General features: G+C 37.5%; 1 protein-coding gene across 1 annotated transcript in view; it reads left to right on the top strand.

Moving 5' to 3' along the window:
* The window catches only part of LOC115444501, an 82,950-nt gene extending 66,170 nt beyond the window's left edge, over nucleotides 1-16,780 (top strand). Inside the window, exons 2-3 of the mRNA XM_037442215.1 lie at nucleotides 15,128-15,262; nucleotides 15,929-16,780. Of these exons, the coding sequence (XP_037298112.1) occupies nucleotides 15,128-15,262; nucleotides 15,929-16,780 (987 nt within the window). The remainder of the gene's footprint in view (nucleotides 1-15,127; nucleotides 15,263-15,928) is intronic.
* The last annotated feature ends 4,285 nt before the right edge of the window (nucleotides 16,781-21,065 follow it).

Genomic DNA, 21,065 nt, shown 5'->3' with positions numbered 1-21,065 from the left:
AGAAATCGATGTAATTTCCTATCTACGTGTCGATAAAAACCTATCGATATCGACGCGAAGCCGGTGCTACGTCGATAACGTTTTTAGAACTACCGCGTTCTAATTACGTGTCGCCGTAGCACGCGTCGGACAAACCCTCGGCCCACCAATACACCTATTCTGTTCATAAATGCCCTCTACTTTGATATTAGGTGCGGTTTTCGCTTACCCAACCGCAAATATAACATGGTACGAACGTAATAGCTAGTGCACCGCTTTGTAATTTATGATGTCCTGGTACGCGGTGGATGTCGTCAGCCACGAGTTTTTTTTGAGGAAGTTTTTTGTGGATTAATTTACGGTGCATTAGTAGTATAAAAACTCTTTTTTGGCGAATGTGTGAAATTTTTTCAATTAGGTGCTAACTCCGAAACAGGTTTTGTGTTTTCTTTTCGACTTTGTATTTCCATTTGCGGCATTGAACCGTCCGAATCTAATGTGTTGATGAAACGAATTCAATGTTGGTTGATTCCATGTCAAGCCTTGGTTAAAAACTTAAAGAATTACCCGATCTATGACTTAAGTTTGTAATTCTTGACCATATCCTATCAACTGCTACTAGACCATAAGTATAAGAATTTTGGAGACAAGAAGAAATATCGTTATTTAATAAGTGTTTTTAACTTGAGAAAGTGAGTAAACATTGATTAAAACATATAACATACTTTATGATTAAATCCTTTTTAAATTTTTCATGTAACTTCTAATTAAATATTTCGCGAAGTCGACTTAAGTTATCACAACAAAAGTCGCAAGTCCGCAACGCAACATTTCCAACTGGCAACACGCGCTACGATGAATTAAGGTGGTAGCTCAAGGTCCATTTTCATACATTTTGTTTCGGCTTTAATCTGGGTAACTAAACAAGTATTGGCAAGTAAAGAATTTAAATTCACGTCTAGTTAGTGATTAGTTCTCGCAGTTGAAAGAAAAATGTAAAAATAATTAATAATCATGGATATTTCGGCCTTTAAAATTTAATATGACGAAATTTTAAAGGCAGAAATATCCATGTTTATTAATTATTTTTACGTTTTTCTTTCAACTGCGAGAACTAATCACTAACTAGACGTGAATTTAAATTCTTTACTTGCCAATACTTGTTTAGTTACCCAGATTAAAGCCGAAACAAAATGTATGAAAATGGACCTTGAGCTACCACCTTAAATAAAAAGCGTGTCGCGCGACACTCGCGACTAGCGTCAGGCGAAGGCGTAGGGCTTGAATGCCTATCGATATTGAACTGTTATCGATAAATATACGACATTAGATGTTGTGAAATGTATTATAATGTCTTCGATAATATATCGATTTGTTAAAAGGAGCTATACTTATTTGATACTTTAGTTAATGCATCCACGTTTGAATTCGGATACTATCAATTTAGAAGTGATATTTATTGCAATATTTAATCTAATAATATTTAGTCTATTATTTAGTCATTTTTAATCTAATAAAATCTATCCATACTATTTAAGTCCATACTTTATTTTATCATTACACTGCATTTATAACTTAACTTATAACAAAAAAAAAACATCTGGACATATACCCCAAAGGACCAAACGGCCAGCATCACTATTATCGATAGGTCGATATAAGCCGCGGAATAAATAAAAATAAAGCCGTCGGGTGTTCCGGTTGGATGCGGCGGGCGACACGGGCCGCATTGTTCTTGCGGCGTCTACAACGATGTTGGGTTGCTGGATGTGGCTAATTGTTGAACGTGGTGTGTTTGACCTAGTTTATGTTTATTTAAAAGTATTGTGTATTCTTGAAATATTATTTCTATGGGAATGTATGAGTATTGACTTAAGGGACAGGATACTTTTGTGACCATTTACTCTAATGTCTAAACGCACGTTACATATTTGAACGTCTGAGGAAAACCACAGAAATACATAAGATATATTCTTTATATAGAATTGAATTATTATTACGTTATTCATTTGAATTAGATGTTACATTATTGTAATAATAATTAATTCTTGTTTTGTTTCTATTCTATTGCAACAGTCATATTTTTTTTAAACTGTAACCTCTTCAGCAACAAATAAAAGGTTTTTTTTATTCGGACACAACATGTAATCTTAAAACAATAATTTGTCATCGACATTTTTTTAAATTACTTTTTATTGACTAATAACAGGAGAAGCGTAAAATTGACAAAACTGACTTAATGTTATATTAAATTATACATCACGCGTGCTACTACTCCCCCTTAAAAACTTTTCACTTGTAAAGAGAAAAATATCTAAAATTGCAAAATCATGCCACATCTATCGACCGCTTATCATGGTACAGACAAGGCGGATTGCGCGACCGGCGGCAACAAGCACGTCATTAGCGCCGAGAGCTACTTGTAACGCGACGCCCGCAGCCGAGCGTTGTAAGCGTCATGAGCGCTGTAAGCGTTACAAGCGCTGTGAGCGCTACGAGCGTTGCGATCGCTGTGAGCGGTATAAGCATTTTTCATTTTTAGAATGTGGATGATGAAAACTACGCAGTATCTAATCCTAATGGAGTACTTTTACCTAAACTGAACAGCTCTGGGTTTTGTACTTTACAGTAGTGGTGTAGAAAGTTCGATTTCTTGTATTCAAGAATGCGAATATCGATTTTTTTGTTTGGCGCCAAAACTGATCGTTTATCATCCATGTTGAAACCTCAGTGTAAAGTTAGCACTGCTCGGTTAGTAAACATTTAGTAGCCTTACTAATATTATAAGTGCCAAAATTTGTGTTTTTGTTTGGTTATTGTTGTTTAAATTTTTGTCAGAAGTAAACTCAGTAACAACTGAACGGATTTAGATGAAATTTGGCACACACATAGCCTACGTCCTGGTTTAAGAAATAGGCTACATTTTGCCCGGCTACTCCCGTGGAGAATAACAGTGTATCTGATTTTTAATAGATGACTCTGGCGTTGTGCATAGTGTAATGGATCGGTGATACCGAACCTTTTGAAGCGGGAAAGTCCACTAACACAGACAAAGCCGCTATCTATAAGAATATAGACGAAGTCTCTTACCCTGAGGTTATTAAACCTTATTTGTCATAGACTTCTTTCAAAAATTTGCTCCTGTGTACCTTTTTTTCAAGCCATCATTTTAGTGTACTATCAAACCAGATAAATTTTCGTGGACGCTTATAAACTGTGGACCCTCATATTTGTTCACGCCATCGTAGACCGCCGCCAAGTCTCCCTTGGACTCCTGGGGGTCCACCTGGACCACTTTGGGAATCAATGCGCTAATCCAACCATCAACAGGTAAACTTGACAATTCTAATTTTGCCGGCTTACGTCTTAAAATCTATTAATTCCAGCCAGCAAGTGTCGCTGAATTTTCGATCGACGAGCACTGAGTTTTAAAAGCGTTCTGAGCGAAGCGAGCGGTGGGTGAAGTAATTATTAATTAATACTGATTTCGAATAATGAGGGGCCCTCGTTAATCTAATGGGGCTTTATTATATGTTTGGAAAAGATTTTTTTTTGATGTATTAGCTATTTTTATAATTTTGTCATTCATAAGTATCGTCAAATGTCCTTGTTCAAGTGGTAAAGTTTGGTCTGTGAAGGGGAAGGTCCTGGGTTCTCCGTCGCATGATGTGATAGGGGGCGAGCCTATCGCCATATCGGGCACAAATTCCGGGCTAATACTGAGCAAAAAACCCAAATATCACTTTGCCCGGGATTCGAACACAGGACCTCAGAGCGCTTTCGTACCGCGGATACAGTACAACCACGCAACCGAGGCATTCTTTAAATTTTTGATAGATTCTTTAAAAAATTATAGCTACCCGTATAGTGCGGTGCCGCGGCCGTCGCGGTCACCTCAGTTCACGCCTGTCGCGAACCCGGTAACTTGCCCGGCTGTCAATAGTGATGTGCTTTACGATTTGTTCGATGATATCGATGATTGGATAATGTTTGGCGTCTGTTAATTTTTTTATTATTTAAAATTCTTTTTACAATAGAGACGTGTTGTGGTATTGTGTAGCATGTAAACTTCATTAAAAATCCGTAATATACTGTGAGAGAAAACATAATTAGCTACAGGAATGATATGTAGAATATTTGTAAAAAATGTCTACTCGATGATAAAGTTCACTAAAATTTGGCAAATATTCATTATTAAATGTATGCTACCTTTAAGCCTTTCCCGCTACAGAGTCCTTAAATTGATGTATCGAGTGAAGTGTAATAATTCACAGCGCCCTCAGAAAACTTATAAAACATTAGAACTCGATGGTGAAATTCATTTAAATTTGGTAAATATTAATTACTAACTGGTTCCTATCTTTAGTCTTTCCCGGTACAGTCACTAAATCAATGTACCGAGCCAAGTGTAACAATTCATAGCGCCCTTTGTACGACGCTAGCTTCATAAATAAATAACTTAATCAATATTTTGTCTTTTCTTTTTTGTATTGGCATGGCAAAGTGAAACCTCTGCTAATGGTAAGTGGAGTGGGAGTCCAACAGAATGTCGACTGACGAGAGATGATTATCCTTCGACAGTTGATACAATTGTGCCGGCTCAAATTGTCTTTATTACAAAACTATTTGTGGTATGAAAGAGTAGCAATATTGAGTAACCCGTTAGCGTTTATAGGGGCATGCATGTTTATCCTAGTGGGACGTGGGTAAACCGAGAAGTCTGAGGTCCCAACTCGAGCTATCCTTTGTAGAAACTGAACCGTTCGGATGGAACATTTGAATTTCCATCTCTGTTTATGTATGGATTTTAGCTTCTAGTATCTGAAGCGCTTCTAGATCTTTCTCAATTATTAGAGTACAATGTAGAGCGATTCCTAAACGAATTTGGGCCTAGGCGGCCAATTCAACGGAGATCAGCTAAGTAAGGAGATATTATAGTGCACAAGTGTGTGCGCAATACACAAGCACTCTCTGTTCCTTCACTCTCAATCCGGTGAAACAGCAAACTGACATGACCAGAGAGATCAGGCAAAAGACCAACTTTAAATGCTTACGATTGGGAGTATCATAGAGTACAGAAAACTACTCCATTTTGATGGACATTAAAGAGTCAAGGTATTTTGACGCTTAACCTGATGTCTTAAAATAACAAATGCCATATCACACTGCATCTTGTTTTGTTAAGGAATAGTCATCCAGCAATGGAGAAGGGTCCATTTAACCCGATTCCTGCTTTCACCTTCCTAATATGAAACCTAATTATCATTAGATTGCAGAGCGCATTCATGCATATTAGTACCTATAGTTGGATTCCCATTCCGATAAATCCACCCTTCTCCACTGTATAGTGTAGATCAGTACGCGCCCTCAGACACAAAGTTACTGTGCTTAGTACGGAGGCTCCGGGAACAATAAATCGGGTACCCTGATCTGTGGTAATATAACGGTAATATTGTGCACAAAGTATCTGTAGTTATTCTGTCAGCGAACGGTCTCTGCCGGGGACACGTAGTCGCGGCACGTAGATACTTAGCTCAGAGCTCAGAACGCCGAGGGCTGTCACATACGACTTTTTTGTATTTGCTATTATTAACGGATTTATGTTTGAGCAAATCTTACTTTTTGTATTTACTCATTTAAAACAAATTTATGTATGAAAACTTACTGTTATTTTATTATAAACAAAATCTAATGAGTTTTAAGATAATTTTAATTCTTAAAGGTACAAAAATGAGATGAAATAGAAAGAGGTGTTTTATTGTTTAAGTGTACAGATGATTCGGAGCCTGTGAAATAAGAACCTAACTTGTGAAAACAATTCTTAATTGTAGATAGCTAAAAGTACATTTCTAATGCTGACGTGATTTTTACTAACATTGCATAACACTAACTACACCTTGTTTTAAGTTCAATTATGCGGTTACGGCCAACACGTTACAGCACTACATAAAAAGAATGAAGTACAAGAATATTATAAAATTATAAATAGCCTAGTTTAGTCTCGTGGCAGCCCTGTGACACGCAGTAGCGAGCGTCTGTAGCAGCGTGTTTGTGCGCCGCCGCCGCGCCGCGCCGACAGAATCACCTGGGCTCGCATTTTACGAGCTCGCCGGCGCGTCGCAACGCTGCCGCCTTCAAGGCGGCTGCTGATTCGATAAGAATATCGATATCGATAAATTTATGCTGACATTTTTTATTTATCGATAAATTTTTAGAGCGCTTTTTTTTTCAAACGGTTTTGTGTTTTGTCTAGGGTTCTGCTGTTTATGATGGGTTGGTTTTTGTTTTATCCCTTCCACTTGAATATTTAGTAACCTTATTGATAAGTCTCCAGGTATTAGTAAATTTTAAAATAGATAATATTTTGCAAGTAATTAATTTTTTTCCATGATATTTACAACCAATCTCCATTTCTTCAGTAGTCATCATTTCTTGATAGGATGATTCCTAAATTAAAGAGGTTTTTTATCTCTTCAACTATAAGTATCGGGATCTTTAATCTAACTTCGCAAAAACACACATAAGTGAAGCTATCGCCAATGTCTCATCACTAACTCGCCGGTCCCGGCCGAGGCGATGGAATTAAATCGCACGCACGGCACTTCCGCCCCGCCCCGCGCGCGCCTCTCCCCGCCGACCTCCCGCCTTAGGGTTGCCACTTTTGTCAACCTTAAATTATAACGTCACTCCTTGATATAGAAATAAATTGTCTAAATTTGGAATTTGTCAATTGCTCATATCGAAGTTCTTAATTTGAATTGGTTTTAGGGATGTGTAACTTCACTGTCATCGGCATTTGACGGAGTTTTGAGCTAAGATAAAATCTATGAATTTTCGATACTAAAAACACATACCCGTTTATTGAACTTGTTTATTTTTCTTTAAACCAAGCTTATCAAGCTCAAGGATAAGACACGTGACAACCCTATCAGGCGGGCGGTGACTGATGCCGAGTCACATGTGTTCGAGATGTCACCCACTTTACGTCTCCACTCGGGTGTACACGTGCCATATAGGGTGCGCCCATAGTCACCCAACTATACCCTATCGGAGCTGTTCGTAATCTCGTTATCAGTTACACTAGCTGTTGCCCGCGGCCTGCGCCGTCTGCATAGCTCTTGAGGATACCTAATCAAATTATTGCAACATGTTAGGAAAAATCGCACTCTTAATAAAATAATGACCTATTTCAAAATTGTTAATTTGTGGCAGTCTTCGAAAAACTATTTTTGTTTGCTACCGTTTTTTTTTAGGTTCCTTTAAATTTGAGCTTATTAAAGATAGGTAATAAATGAAACCTATAGCATGAGCAAAAAAAGGAAAAAACTAAAAGGTCGCAAACAGAAATTGGTTGTTTGACGATTCCCATAAATTGGAAATTTTGTAATGGGTCATTATTTTATTAAGAGTGCGAAGTTGTGTTGCTCATATATAATTTTCTTACTGCTTTTAGTTCAGTGTACTTCAGTACTACATAATTTAAAACTCTTACAATCTGGGCTGTTCGGACGAGTGTCCGTCTGTTTATTTAATTAAAAAGGATTAAAACATTTGCCAGCTGTTGGACTTTAAAGTTAAATAATTTAATTCGCGTCTTCTATGTAGAAATGGTAAAAATAATTTCGGCTACAGTATTTTTTTTTAATTCTTCATTTTGTCGATAAAATTAACATGTTTCGGGTTTCGGGCATATCGATATTGTGACGATCAACACTACTTTGAATGACTCAGGCTATATACACCTATTTTTAATAATTACACTGCTTTAATAATAATAAAAAATATAACATTGAACAACAGTTTAAATTGGAGCTTTATTAGAAGCAAGTATGAACAGGAGTTTTTATTTTTTATTTTATTTAATTTATTAAATTTTTATTTTTATTTATTTAAGGACCTCCAACAAAGGATACACGGCTTATAATAAATGCAATGTCGTAATATTGGTATAATTAACAATGTGACGTGCCTCTTCAATTACAGGAGACCACAGCATGCAAATTTATATATTAGTACAGCGGCAAAAATAATAATATTTGTTACTAATATTATTTAGGTATATAAGTAGAAACTTAAAGCAGACAAAAGGGATAAAACATAATAAGAAGTGACAAAACATAACAACATCTTATGTTATAACATGTGGTGGTGAATGTGATTAATTATAATTATTAATTGTGAGTACGTAACAGTTGTAGGACTTCTTTCCTGTACTTAGAAATGTCCGTGATATCAATGAGTTAATCACGCAATTGCATAAGAAAGGATTTTTGAAAATCCATTTCTCAAGTTCCGGCTTTAATTTGATAAAATTCAAAGCCGCTATCCCTCATTGGGTCGACAGAATTTACTTGCCCGTACCCAACAGGTCTGGCACGTTCCTGAACATCCGGCCGTGTACCCCGCCCGCGACAGTCAAATCCCACGGAGAAGTGGGATTTATGATCCCACTATTGGAGTGGAAGGGTGGGATTTGAATCCACTATCCCTATTATCAATTTAAGTTTGTGTAGATGTTTATTAGATGCAAACAGAAATCTCTAAAAGAACACATTTTAGAGACTATGTCTTGTATTAACTATAAGTGTTTTTAATTATTATTTTTTAATACAAAAGAAAGCTGCGAACAGAAGCCGGTAACTTTAGACATAGTTTTATTAAAACTTTCAATAGATACGGCTGAATAAATTTACTTTTCATTCTAGAAATATACGAGAATCTCTAGAGAACTAAACGCGTAGCTAAGTAAAGCGACACGCTGTCTTACCGCAAGCGTAGCTACAGGCCATCGTACCGATGTCGTTGGCTCACGTCCTACGCAAGGCGACTGTAAATCTGAGCGGCCCGGAGCCTCCGGGGCGGCTACATCTTTTTATTACGTCACGTCGCATCGGGCCCTGTTTGGAACATTTGCAAACCTTAATTGTGCCTCTGTGTTTTGTATAAGGGTCATTTTTATCTAGACACTAGGTTTTTTATAATTATGGTTGCTTTGTTCATATACCGGTTTATGCCGGAATATTGTTGACAGCGTGATTTTCAGTGTATTTACGAGTTTAATCGCTTACAAACTAAAAACAAATTGACGATTTTTGTGAACAAACCTCTTATAATTTCTGTTTCCCGAATTTAACATCGACCAGGAGCACATACAATGAAGGAGGTCACGTCCACTGACCTCGTAAACGTGGGCAGATCGCAAATCTCGAGGCGGCCCTCGACGCCGAACTTCCAGGCCCTTGGGACCAGAAGGGACTGACTTTCGCTCTACAAGACCTTATATGCTTAACGGAATACTAAATTAGGTACGAATTTCGGTAAAATTGTAAATTCTTATGATGAAGTGGCAGTGGGTACCTAACGTTCGCTCTACAAACCATTTGTTGAATTGCAATAGCCTAGTCGGTATGATACTGACATGTTGATGTCGGCATGATGGATGTCCATTTTCCAAACCCAGGGCACGTATCTCTGTATTTTCCAAGTTATATAATATTGTAAAACCAGAGAAAATGAACGGACACGTTCCTATCAAATTTAGATAGGCAGTCTTTTGACATTCGATTATCTTAAGACCAGGAGAACAGAAATAACTTAGAGCAAAATCTCTGCTATAAATCGAACCTAATCGCCAAATCAATTCCGTCAATCAGAATTAAAGCTGACGGAAACGGATTGTTTAAATTATTTTGCGTTTAAATCACATTCGTTCGTTCGAAATTAAAACGATTTTAGTATTAGAATGCACATAATTCGAATGTAATGGTGGTAACCTCAACAGTGGTGTTACTTTTTATGTATACTGCCTATCGGTCGGTTTGCGGTCGGCCATGCGGGGCCAGCTGATTATTGTTCGTACCTCTTGCTTTCTATGCTCGCCTGTTACTTGTATTTTTCATATATCGATTGGTTCGAATTTAATTTAATAAATCTTACACTGTATAGTTTCCTGGTACTTTTATTTCTTTTGTAGTACAAAAAATATGAAAAAAATAAAACTTTAAAACCGAAAATCGAGCAAACCAAAACCAAAAAGCAAACAACAAATATTCGAAGCAGTCTTGCACCATCCGAGGGGCACTCATCAGAAACCCTCATAAATCGACCGCGCCATTGTTGAACGCCGATTTTTACCTGTCAAGTGTCACCGCGGCCCGGATTAGCGATGGAGGGTCAAATGAGGCAGATTCGACCCGAGCCCTAATGCCAATAGGGTTGAATACAAAAAATGTATCAATGGGTAGTTGGCGCGGGACTTAGGGTTAAGTAGTCGCTGTGAATGGTTGAATGGCGCTCCTTCGTTATAGGGGAATTGGTTTCCACTTGTCAGGTCGGACTTGACGTTACTGGGAACTTATATTTTAAGATGAATACTTACATAGTTTTGGGTAAACTCAACTGTAATTTACAGTAGTTGTTGCCATAATGTCAGCCCTGTATTATATACTGTCCCATTGCTGGGCATGGGTCTATACTACTGAGAGGGAATAGGCCTTAGTCCACCACGCTGGCCTAGTGCGGGTTATTAGACTTCACATACCTTCGAAATTATTTTGAAGAACTTCTGAGGTATGCAGGTTTCCTCACGATGTTTTCCTTCACCCTAAAAGAAAGCGATAATTCATTTGTTTTCCAAGAGGTGAATTATTTAATATAGTTTAGAAGCCGACCAATCAGATCCTCTTAAAAAGAACATTATTAAATGTTATACGTTATCTCCATGTAATCTTTCTGTACAAAACACGGTTCTTGAAATTATCATCTTCCTATAAGTACTTTCCGCTAGAATATTTGCAATGGGGTGGATATAGACTTTAATTTCTTGTCCTAGGCAGTTTTCCAAACAGGTTTTTCAAATATGTTGCTAATCTGTATCTAATGTAGGCGATAATGTACATAATATATACATCATCAGTTTCGAACCAATTTTTTTGAAAATAATACATTTTTTTTAAGTTGATAAAATTAAAAGTTGTCAATTGCAATAAGACGGATATACCCTCGTGAACGGAATAGGACCCTTGACCTCATAAAGAATTTACTGCTCAACAAAATCTCTACTATTGTTAATCTCATCCGTCTGTACATCCGGAGGGGTAGGCAGACATGTGCACCCACATAGCTACAATAAATGTGATATTAGTGTCGCGAGCGCCGAGCGTCGCTCTAACGACAGTTGAGTAATGCGACTGTCGGCATAGACCCTGGCGATTGTCGATAGCAAATATCGATAGCGTATATTTGGAGTTTGTTTTACTATACGTTTGAACTGAGTAGTTAACTAAGCCATTGTTTGAGGGTTTCAAAGTTTTAAGTCAATTTTATTTGACAGTTATCGTAGAATAGCTAATGTAGATAGAGACATTGCAATAAACTATTTTTCGGACTTTTCGAAGTCCTGTTGCCTACATGGACACAAGGGGGGGGGGGGGGGAGATTATTGAAATTTTGGTAGACCGAAAAGTCAAAGTTACAATATCTAACTAGTTTTCTTAATTATACGTTTTTTTTCAATTTTGGAGCTGTTGACGGTTCGATCTACGCAGCTGAGCTTACGTTTAAGCCAATGTCTTAGCTGAAATTGCACTTAAGAGCGGAATTGAGTATTTAATACGGCCCTAAGTCTCACAATATCTTCTAATACCACTAGTTACAATCCTTCATATTGGAACAAAACAATGCATCCAATACTGCTTAGCAACGAGAAATAGACAAAGCTATTAGCTATATTCGTTTATTATTTTCGTTTTACATGAGTTTCATTGTGCTTCGTCTTACAAAATATGTTGTGATGTTACATACATATTATATAATAAACCAAAAGCTGTCGCACCTTCCCAGTCTCTTAGATCTGGTCACTAGAATAATACTAAATTTTAGTAAATATCGATATATGTGTCAAAATTTGGCGAATTATCGATATGTTATCCCCATCTCTACGGCGCGGCGATGTCGTTTGGCGCTGGCCGTCTAATGATTTCTCTAGACGAGATGCGAAGCGACCCTAATGTGCAACAGCTCGGAGATCAGAATAGGTTCGGGTTTGGATCCCGGCGAGTGAATATTTTTAGCTTTAGCTTTTAAAATTAGTTAACTTTTCTCGTTAATACAATACAGTTTCGAAATATTCGTTTTTGCCTTAAAAAAAGTTAAAGTTTTAATTAGGCGTCGATTCCGAAATGATCAACCAGTATATTGTAAAATAATTTTATATATTTTTTTTACAATTAACTAGGCTATGCTTGCGGTTTCACCCGCGTGCCACAGCATTTAAATACAAGGAACAAAGTAGTCTGGTCAGTAACCCACCTCTCGTGGTATGAACATCGGAGACGTGACCACTTGTTGCTGTCGCAGGACGCTAGTTATTAGGTATTCAACCTTATCAATACGGGGTATTTATTTCCTTTGGGACCTGAACCGACTTCAGAAAAGGAGGTTGTTCAATTGGACGTTAAATAAAATCAGTTGATAAGATTCTGGAAATGAAAATGGGACTTCGAAATTAGTATGTTTGTGGTCTATCTAAGAGACTGCCCAAGACTTCCAGAAGTTTGATTAAAAAACTGGTTTCCTAAGGAAATTTATGTTTCATACATTTTGTAAACAATGTTCTTCTTGTTCTAATAATTTAGATAACTATGATTTAGTATTGCGCTAGCGCTTCGAACTTTTCTTCGCATCGACTTTTTAGAAATTATTTTATTCGGAATCCACGTAGAATACATATTACTTTACAGAATATTTCCGTAGATATTATTTTACCGTCACAGAAAAGCTAGAGAATCATATCCAAATATTTCCTGATCTTTATGCCCTTCAAGAATAAAATATAATTTTTAATCCACAATAAACATGTTCCTAAGGCTTGTTAAAAAAATCAATAACGCATTTCCGATAACGCAGCGATAAGACTCAGCGCTGACTGCACCGACGCGCCGATATTTCGTACAATTTATTTTTATTTAGCGTTCGAAATTCGAATTGTCTCGCTGTTCTCGGAAGCGGCGGAATGGCGCGCTGCTAATTGGCGGGGGCGGACGGGCGGAGGGGCGGACGGGGCGAAGTGGCGGAAAGGGCGAAGGGAGCGAAGGCAGAGTGGCGAAACGTGGCGCCTCGCCCGCGTAATTGCAGAGGCCATTAGTCCCGCCTCAGGCCACTTTGGAAACCCACACGCCGGCGTAAGGATCTTTGATGGGGCTCGCTTGCAGGCGCGGATTTGGATTGTCCTGTTGACATTTTTGTAGATAACAATGTCGGGGGTCGATTGAGACCCTGATAGCTGGGGCCAGTTGGTTTGCAGCTGCCTACGTTGATAATTGAATTAAACAGCACAGCGAAAATGAATCATTATTATATTAAAATATGTTTTAAGCATTAATACTTTTTGGTACTTAATACTGTAATTTTAATAGCACATTGTACATTTATTAAGACAGCTGGGTGTAATCTGGATATCAATGAGAAAAGACTACGTCTTTCGTTGGTTAGATTGCGAAATTTAATGCGCACGCATCTTCGTATAAATTTGTTAATTTCAATAATTCGAGTCGTACACAGTACGTATTCTGCAGGCAAGAGCTTGGTTGGCATTGCAAAGTTCATGGGCGGTGGATGCTGCTTATCAGGCGGACTGCTTGCTCGTTTGCATACTAAGGCAACACAAAAAAACATCACTGTTCTTAGATACCCATCACATCCAATGGTAAACTTCAGTATACTTTGCCGGGACCGAAAGAGGCTGCCGGAATTAAACGAAGTTATCAGATCGCAATGTGATTTAGATCATATTTATCTGTATATATAAAAATGAATCCCTATTTCCTTGAAAATACAAATACAAGAAAATAAATTGTAATTCGTTGGACGGGGGTCATAGCCCCGCGGTCCTATGTCCAAGTCCGCCCCTGCCCCCCGCGCCGGTCGTCCCGAGACTCGACCCGCCACCTACTGTTTTTAATATTTCACGCGTTTTCGTCGACAATTTATTCCACCTTCGGAGTGTTTACCTTTGTGTATTTGTCCCTGTGTACTATTACGAATTTCAGCATTAAAAGTTACTTATGTATAATCGCGCGTAAGTTAAAAAGATCAGGTTATATCTTGAATCTCAAGGATGCGACCAAAGGCATGAATATAATCCGCACTCTTAATAAAATATTGACCTATTCCAAAACTGATAATTTGTGAGAATCGTCAAAAAAACTAATTTCTGTTTGCGACCTTTTTTTAAGTTGCTATAAAACTGAACTCATTAAAGATAGGTCAAAAATGAAATCTACGGCACAAAAAAAAGGTAGAAATAAATACAATTGCTTTTTTTTATTGTTGTTTAGAGCAGCTCATTTATGTAAAGGCGTGATATGTACTTACACAAACCTGTTAAATTTTAACCATTCAAATCCCGCTAAAATCCGATACGCAATTGACAAATTGTAGTCCAACCTCAAAAGTATTAGAGCGCATTCAACGTGCCACTAAAGTAATTAGTTTTCGCGAATTAGTCCCGTCCCGGTTTGGCCGGTGATTACGTCGTGCCGGTTTGGCCGGTAATTAGCCGGTCCGGGACCGCGCGGTCCGTAATTAGCCGGGCGCGGGACTGGACCCGTTGTAATTGTGATCTTCGTTGCTGACTTCTAAGTAAATCACGGTTATTTGTCGAGATTTGTGAAGGTTTGAATAGTTTGTGCTGTTTTGGCGGGAATTTGTATATTGGGGAATTGTGTAGGTTTTTATAATTTTGTATACTAACCTAATTCAAAAATTACTTTAATAAATTATTAATTCTTAACAGTAAACATGGAAAAGAAAAAATGAGAAAACTTGCAGTTATTATTTAGTGTTCATTCAAAAATTAAAATGTATTGTATAAATCTTTTTATATGACGATTTTCGGCTTCGTTCATACATCATTGATTGAGCACAGAAAAATAATTTATGTATAAAATATAAAAAACTGAATTGTATTTACAGTAATGGAGTTCAGCGCCATCTAACAAACACAGGTCTAACTATAAGGTTACATCTCATGTGTGACAGATGGCGCTGTTCACAATTCTACCATTGAAGTTACGGTTAAAATGTATATATAATATTAAAATGATTTCGTGATGATAATATATTTAAAAGACTTTTTCCATTGTTCCAGAACGCACCAAATCAGGAGCCCGTGTATCGAAAGGTGGCGATTGTTGAAAATTTTTTCGACATTATCTACACAGTTCACGTAGAATTAGAAGGACGACCTGGGAAACATGCAGGGCAGAAACGAACCTACAGAACGGTAAGTTGCAATACGTTTTAATCTATTGTATTATTTTTTGATTGCAAAATAAGATTTTAGGAAATGACGATAAATTATTTAAATAAGCGCCATCTAGTGTAGAAGTAGGGAACCATTTTGTTTCCTCACATCTATACTGTTTGTACCGAGTGTCAGCATAATATTGCTAGATGGCGTTAGCTGAAAATCTTACTAATATAAAATATAATTTCAACCATTACTTACAAAAGCTTTGGATACTTATGTAATTTTGTTTAGTTTGGTAATGGAAATTTAACCACACCAAAACTTCACATAGTTTATGCAAAAATTTTTGGTTTATAAATTTTTTATTTCTTTTGATAATAATAATAACAAAGATAACGGTAATTATAATATTATATTAATTATAATTGATTCTTTGCAATTTGTAATATAATGTTTGTATTGTTTGTATTATTTTGAATTTAAATGTAAGTATTTTAATCTTTATACCTACCTAAACAACAAAGGACCTACATTTACAATTTGCAAATATTATTAAAATTCATCAAACCTACATTAACAGATCGAACGACGAACAAGAACGTCTGCTTATAAAAAGATCTCTCGAGACGTGTTCCAGTTCGCAAATGGAAACTCGAAATATCTGCTGTTTTCCTTAATCACGGATGTTTTCGCTTACAGATTACTGAAACCTACGCGTTTTTGCCGCGGGAAGCGGTCACGCGTTTCCTCACCGGATGCGCTGAGTGTGCCAGGCGCCCGCGCAGCGCCTCGCCCCCGCCTCTACCTACGCCTTCCCCCTCGCCAACGAGACATCCCACCTACCTCCCCTTTTTACCCCACTGCGCACCGGAATACACACGAAACTGGGAGTCGGAGATCGACGCCGCACATTCAAACTATTATGAACCGAAATTCGAATATACCGAATTACAACCAATTAAGAAAGTTGAGAGTCCAAAACCAGCGGAACCAGAAGATGAACCGACCTATATAGAACTTACTTCGAAGAAGGTCAACGGTTTTGATGCCAACCCACTTTTTAACAGTACTTCTCCTGTTGAGCCCGCGGTTAGAGAAGAAGAACCTGTCAGAACTGACCCGGAGATAGACAAGGACGAGAACAGTCTAATTGACGTGGAAGAAGTGAAGCCAGACAGCCCAGTCCAGAAAGAAGAAGACGATGTAAAACCAAAAGAGATGGAGCCTGAATGTACCCAGGCGACAGAAACGCAAGAAGCTAACGATAAGACTGAGAAAAGGAAATATAATCCTTTGGATGTCGCGAATTTGACGTCGAAGGACCCTCCTAAATCGGCAAGGTCGCCGCCTAGGAAGAAACTACTGCCTTCGAGTCTTGAATACCCTAATACTTTTGGGAGGTTTCCGAGGCCTTGGAGGCCGGACGGAGCAGTGTACTACGCTGGTGAAGAGGTGGACTATAGCGTGCCGATAACCACAGCGTATCTGAAACACATGAGGAGCACCACGTACCAGGAGCATATGGACTTGGAGAATAAGGTTAGTGAATAATTATTATTCTTATTTACATATGGAATATTCAACAATATCTGAATGTATTGCAAAGTCAGTTCTATTGGATGTTGTTCGGGGTATATTAAATTCGAATTTCGAATACGTACCCGCCAAATTATGTTTGATAGTTCACAATTTAACAAGCGTGAGGCAAGAATTGTGCAGATTACTTACGGTTATGATTTTCTACGCACCACAATGCTTAAGATTTCAACGCCTCAATCCTTAGAAAAACCGGTCTTTTATTTTTACTGAGGGAACATTCTAACCACATAACACCCTAACCGCATCTCGAAACCTAACATTTTTGATCAAACATAAAATAAACATATGATATTGCGGGTCCGTTTAACCCTAAACTTGCAAACTGGCAAAGCTTGGCGGTCGAATGGACCCCGCAAACGCGCCTTTGTGTGCGATCCTTTATATCCCACCCTTGTTATGATTTCCTGGTATTCTGTGCTTGTGGAAGAATTATTTGCGGGTTGAGAATAACAGCGCAATTAGTTCTTTTCTCGAAAATATCTATTGATTTAACCGCAGATGTAACACTATACTAGTTCGTGGTATATTTTTATTGGAATTTGGACCATATTGACCAAATTAATATTAGAATCTCAATTCTCAAACTTTGTATCGAGGTACTATAATTTGACTTACCTTTCCCGATAGCATTCCATAATTTCAAAGTTCTTTTTGTTTTACGTATCATTTTTCGACAACATTCATTCATAGATATAATGAATTGAAAATAAGTTGATTTTTAAATCGTATGTTACATCGATATTTAAGTTTGTAGGGTCTTTGAGAATAAAATTAGAGAACAAACACATTACGCGCTTCGTCGCGTTTAAGACAATAGAAATTGGCATACAGAATATCATTCCACGCAAACACTTATATAACGTGACACAGCCGCGTTGTGAGTTGACACCGTCATACAGAATAAGGCGATTATTAATATCGAATTGGAGAAATAGTCTAGCAAATATCCTTGCAGTTCAATAAATCATTTAAAAATATAAATGTTTATTGTTAGTCAATTGTAAGAGACATAATATGCTTGCTACAGCGGACTTTTCTATAGGTTTTTTGAAGAATTACTACTTTATAGTACACTACTCTAGTTTGTTGTATTTCTTAACATTTTTATTATTTGAAAAGTGCCTGAAGATCAATATTTTTGACCACTTAGTAACAGAACATAGAATTTTCTCTACTATACAAAATCTTAATTTGAATATTACATGAAAATAAACATAAATTCTGTAAATAACAATGCACTCTGTATCTAAATCCGTTGTAAAGTTTAGGAACAAGTGGATATGAAGACGCTGCTATGGCTAAAAATAAAAAAAAAATTCATCCATCAATCATATTTTTAATTTCGCCATTTTGAACAAATTTAAACTACCAGGCTCGCATAACGGCGAGGCGTCATGACTCATGACGTAACCGTGCACCGCGCGCGGTGTCCTTACGACCCGCGATTGAATCAGACGAATGCCCCTCACAAAGCGGCGCTCACAACGCCATAATCGGGCGCCGCATCTTTTCTAACTCATTTTTCTCGCTCGGGGCGCGTGGGTGGTGGGCGGCGTGGGGTTTCATCAGCCCGGGGGGCGTCACGGTATTAGACAAGACACAAAAACGAAGCCCGCCGTACAAGTGGGCAAGTAAGTTTTCTGATGACGGTCTTTTGTTGGTATCTCGTGCGTTATGCCCGTATTTGCGGGGTTGTAGCCTCTTTTAAATAGAGTATTGTTCATTAAAATCAGTATTGTTTATGTACGCGTTATTTAGTGCGCGACGCTTTTGTATTGTCAATAAGTTTCGAAGTTCCAGTGTTGCATAGATTTCCGTAAATTAAAAATGACTTGGTAAATTGCGAAATGGTTTGTTTAGATTGAATTTTTTTGTGTGTGTTTAACGTTTGTTTGATAGGAATTACATTTTAATGAAACGAATGAATATTGTAAAGTTTTGCTTTTTGCTCAATAGAAATAATATTATTCACATATTATATTTTATACAAAATCATAAAAATACCAAAAAGGAATCTACGTTTCACGATTCAACATAACTACGTTTATACATTCATTAAAACAAACATTAGGCACAGTAAGTGGCTCACAAAAATATTCTGCTAACAAAAAGTTTATGTCTGACCTTATTCGTGTGGTCCCTCCCAAAGGGTCAGTTGTAGCCCGTCCGTAAGAGGGTATCGTCCCTTCGTCCCCCAAAAGTGCCTTACCCGCCCCCCCGCCGCCCCGCATCGCACTGCGACTTGTAAGATTGATTGGGGCTCCTTCAGTCCATTGCCGACCCCCCTTGTGGGATATTCGACCCTCCCCCCCTTTTTTCTCGGGTCTCGTTACGGAGATGTATAGTCGCTGGATGAACTTGAGATATTGGATGTGCTTAAGTGTGTTTCTTATTGTCTGGCTGAAGTGCTTATATCTACTCAGTTACTGAAGCTGACAAGAACACGTATAAATGTTACGATTAAAAAAATTGGAACACGCTAAATTCTCTAATTGAAATCCGGAAAATACAAGATTTGTGTAATTCTCAATCTAATGTTTTACTTGGACTACGTGTTAATACACAAATTTTATTTCGAAATGGGTTTATTTGATATTTTAATATCCAACTGCCACTGAAAAAAAAAATTTCGGATTTTATCGCGGTTTTTTATAATATTATTTCCTTCCGACATTTCTTAGACTTTGCAGCCGTCGTAGTCACGGAAGGGTCTTTAAAACGTCGGGAGAAAATAATATAAAAAACCGCGATGAAATCGAAAAAATAGTTTTATTTTAATGTCTAACATTCGCGTAATCATCTTACAATACAGGTTAATAAGCAGAAATTTAATTGCGAAATAGATTTATTCACAATATCCATCTGCCTGTGAAAAGATAACGTGGTCTGTCTGATAATCATTACTTTTTCCAGCCAACGTAACATGCTAAACATAGAACATAAAAGATTTTACCAACAATTTTTCCATTCATACAGCAACAGCATATGTATCAAATGATTACTTCACATATGTTGTAATATAACAACCTATTACATACATAGTTTCACGTCTTTTTCCTTTTTCAGGGGTATTTAGAGGTGTTACATACCCTCATTTCATCAACTATGTAAAGTCCCAAAGGTCGAATCTATCCCCATATCTGGCACAATTCCAGACTCCAGGCTGACTGAGCAAAAACACCCAAAATCACTTCGCCCGATTCAAACCTGAGACCTCACCACGATAATCGTATCCCATAACAACTACACCACCAATGCAGTCAAACTATCGCAACTCAAAAATTGTTTTCTCTCACATTAGTCTCATCCAGCGGGTGTATATCCTCTGCCACCCCCCTTTTTCTCGAGCGCGGGGGCTGTTAATAACACAACAGGCTATTTTATTCGCCGGCCGCCACTTGCGGCCCGTGCGACTGCCTTGATGCTGGAGATTAGAACTTTGTTTAGTTTCACTCTGGTACGTGAAATCTACGCATGTCTTGAATTATCAGAAGCTATGGGAGAATTGCAAGATCGGTAGGTGTTTGGAGGTAATTTTTATTTAATTCTTAATCTATTTGACTTTACGTGCTAAGTTACAATAATAATATAGTAAATCAAATTGTCATAGTATTTTTTATTCTAATAGTTTCTTTTAATATATATCTTAGGGTTAGTATTTTTAGATTCAAACAACATCCATAATCATGATTTTAAATATGTTAGTTAAAATAATTTTATTAAAAGTTTCTCTAAATTTAAGTAATAACGAAGACAAGTTCATAATAATGTTTGTTACTTACATTATGATCTATGCTTTCACTCCTTAAATGAGCTATGTTAACCAAAAATTTGAACGTTTTTTCCAAACATTTCCTCCATTTAAGCCCTAAAGTGCCAATTAACACTGGCGGAATCGGCCCAAAGTACCAAGGAGGTACACACCCAAAGTTCAATTACTCTCAAATATTACATTTTCATCAGTCTAGTGCGTATGCATTGAATGACCTTGAGCGGTGACATAATTAAGTTTCGACCCTTGCCGATCGATTCGTTTCATTAACGCGAGGGTCTATCAGACCCCCGACGCATTTGAGGGTTGTATTTATAGGGGCGAAGTGGTGTATGTAATTATCTATTCATTGGAATTTTAATCTTGCGTGTTTGAGTGTAAAGTGGGTTTTTGGTTGGCAACGGTTATGGTGATTAGGATGTTTTTGTTTGTAGGAAATGTGCATATTTATTTTTGGACACGTGT

The sequence above is a fragment of the Manduca sexta genome, chromosome 4 (genome assembly GCF_014839805.1).
Source record: "Manduca sexta isolate Smith_Timp_Sample1 chromosome 4, JHU_Msex_v1.0, whole genome shotgun sequence".
Lineage (NCBI taxonomy): Eukaryota > Metazoa > Arthropoda > Insecta > Lepidoptera > Sphingidae > Manduca > Manduca sexta.
Note: the sequence above shows the minus strand (reverse complement) of the source record. Positions and strands in the feature narration are given on the sequence as shown.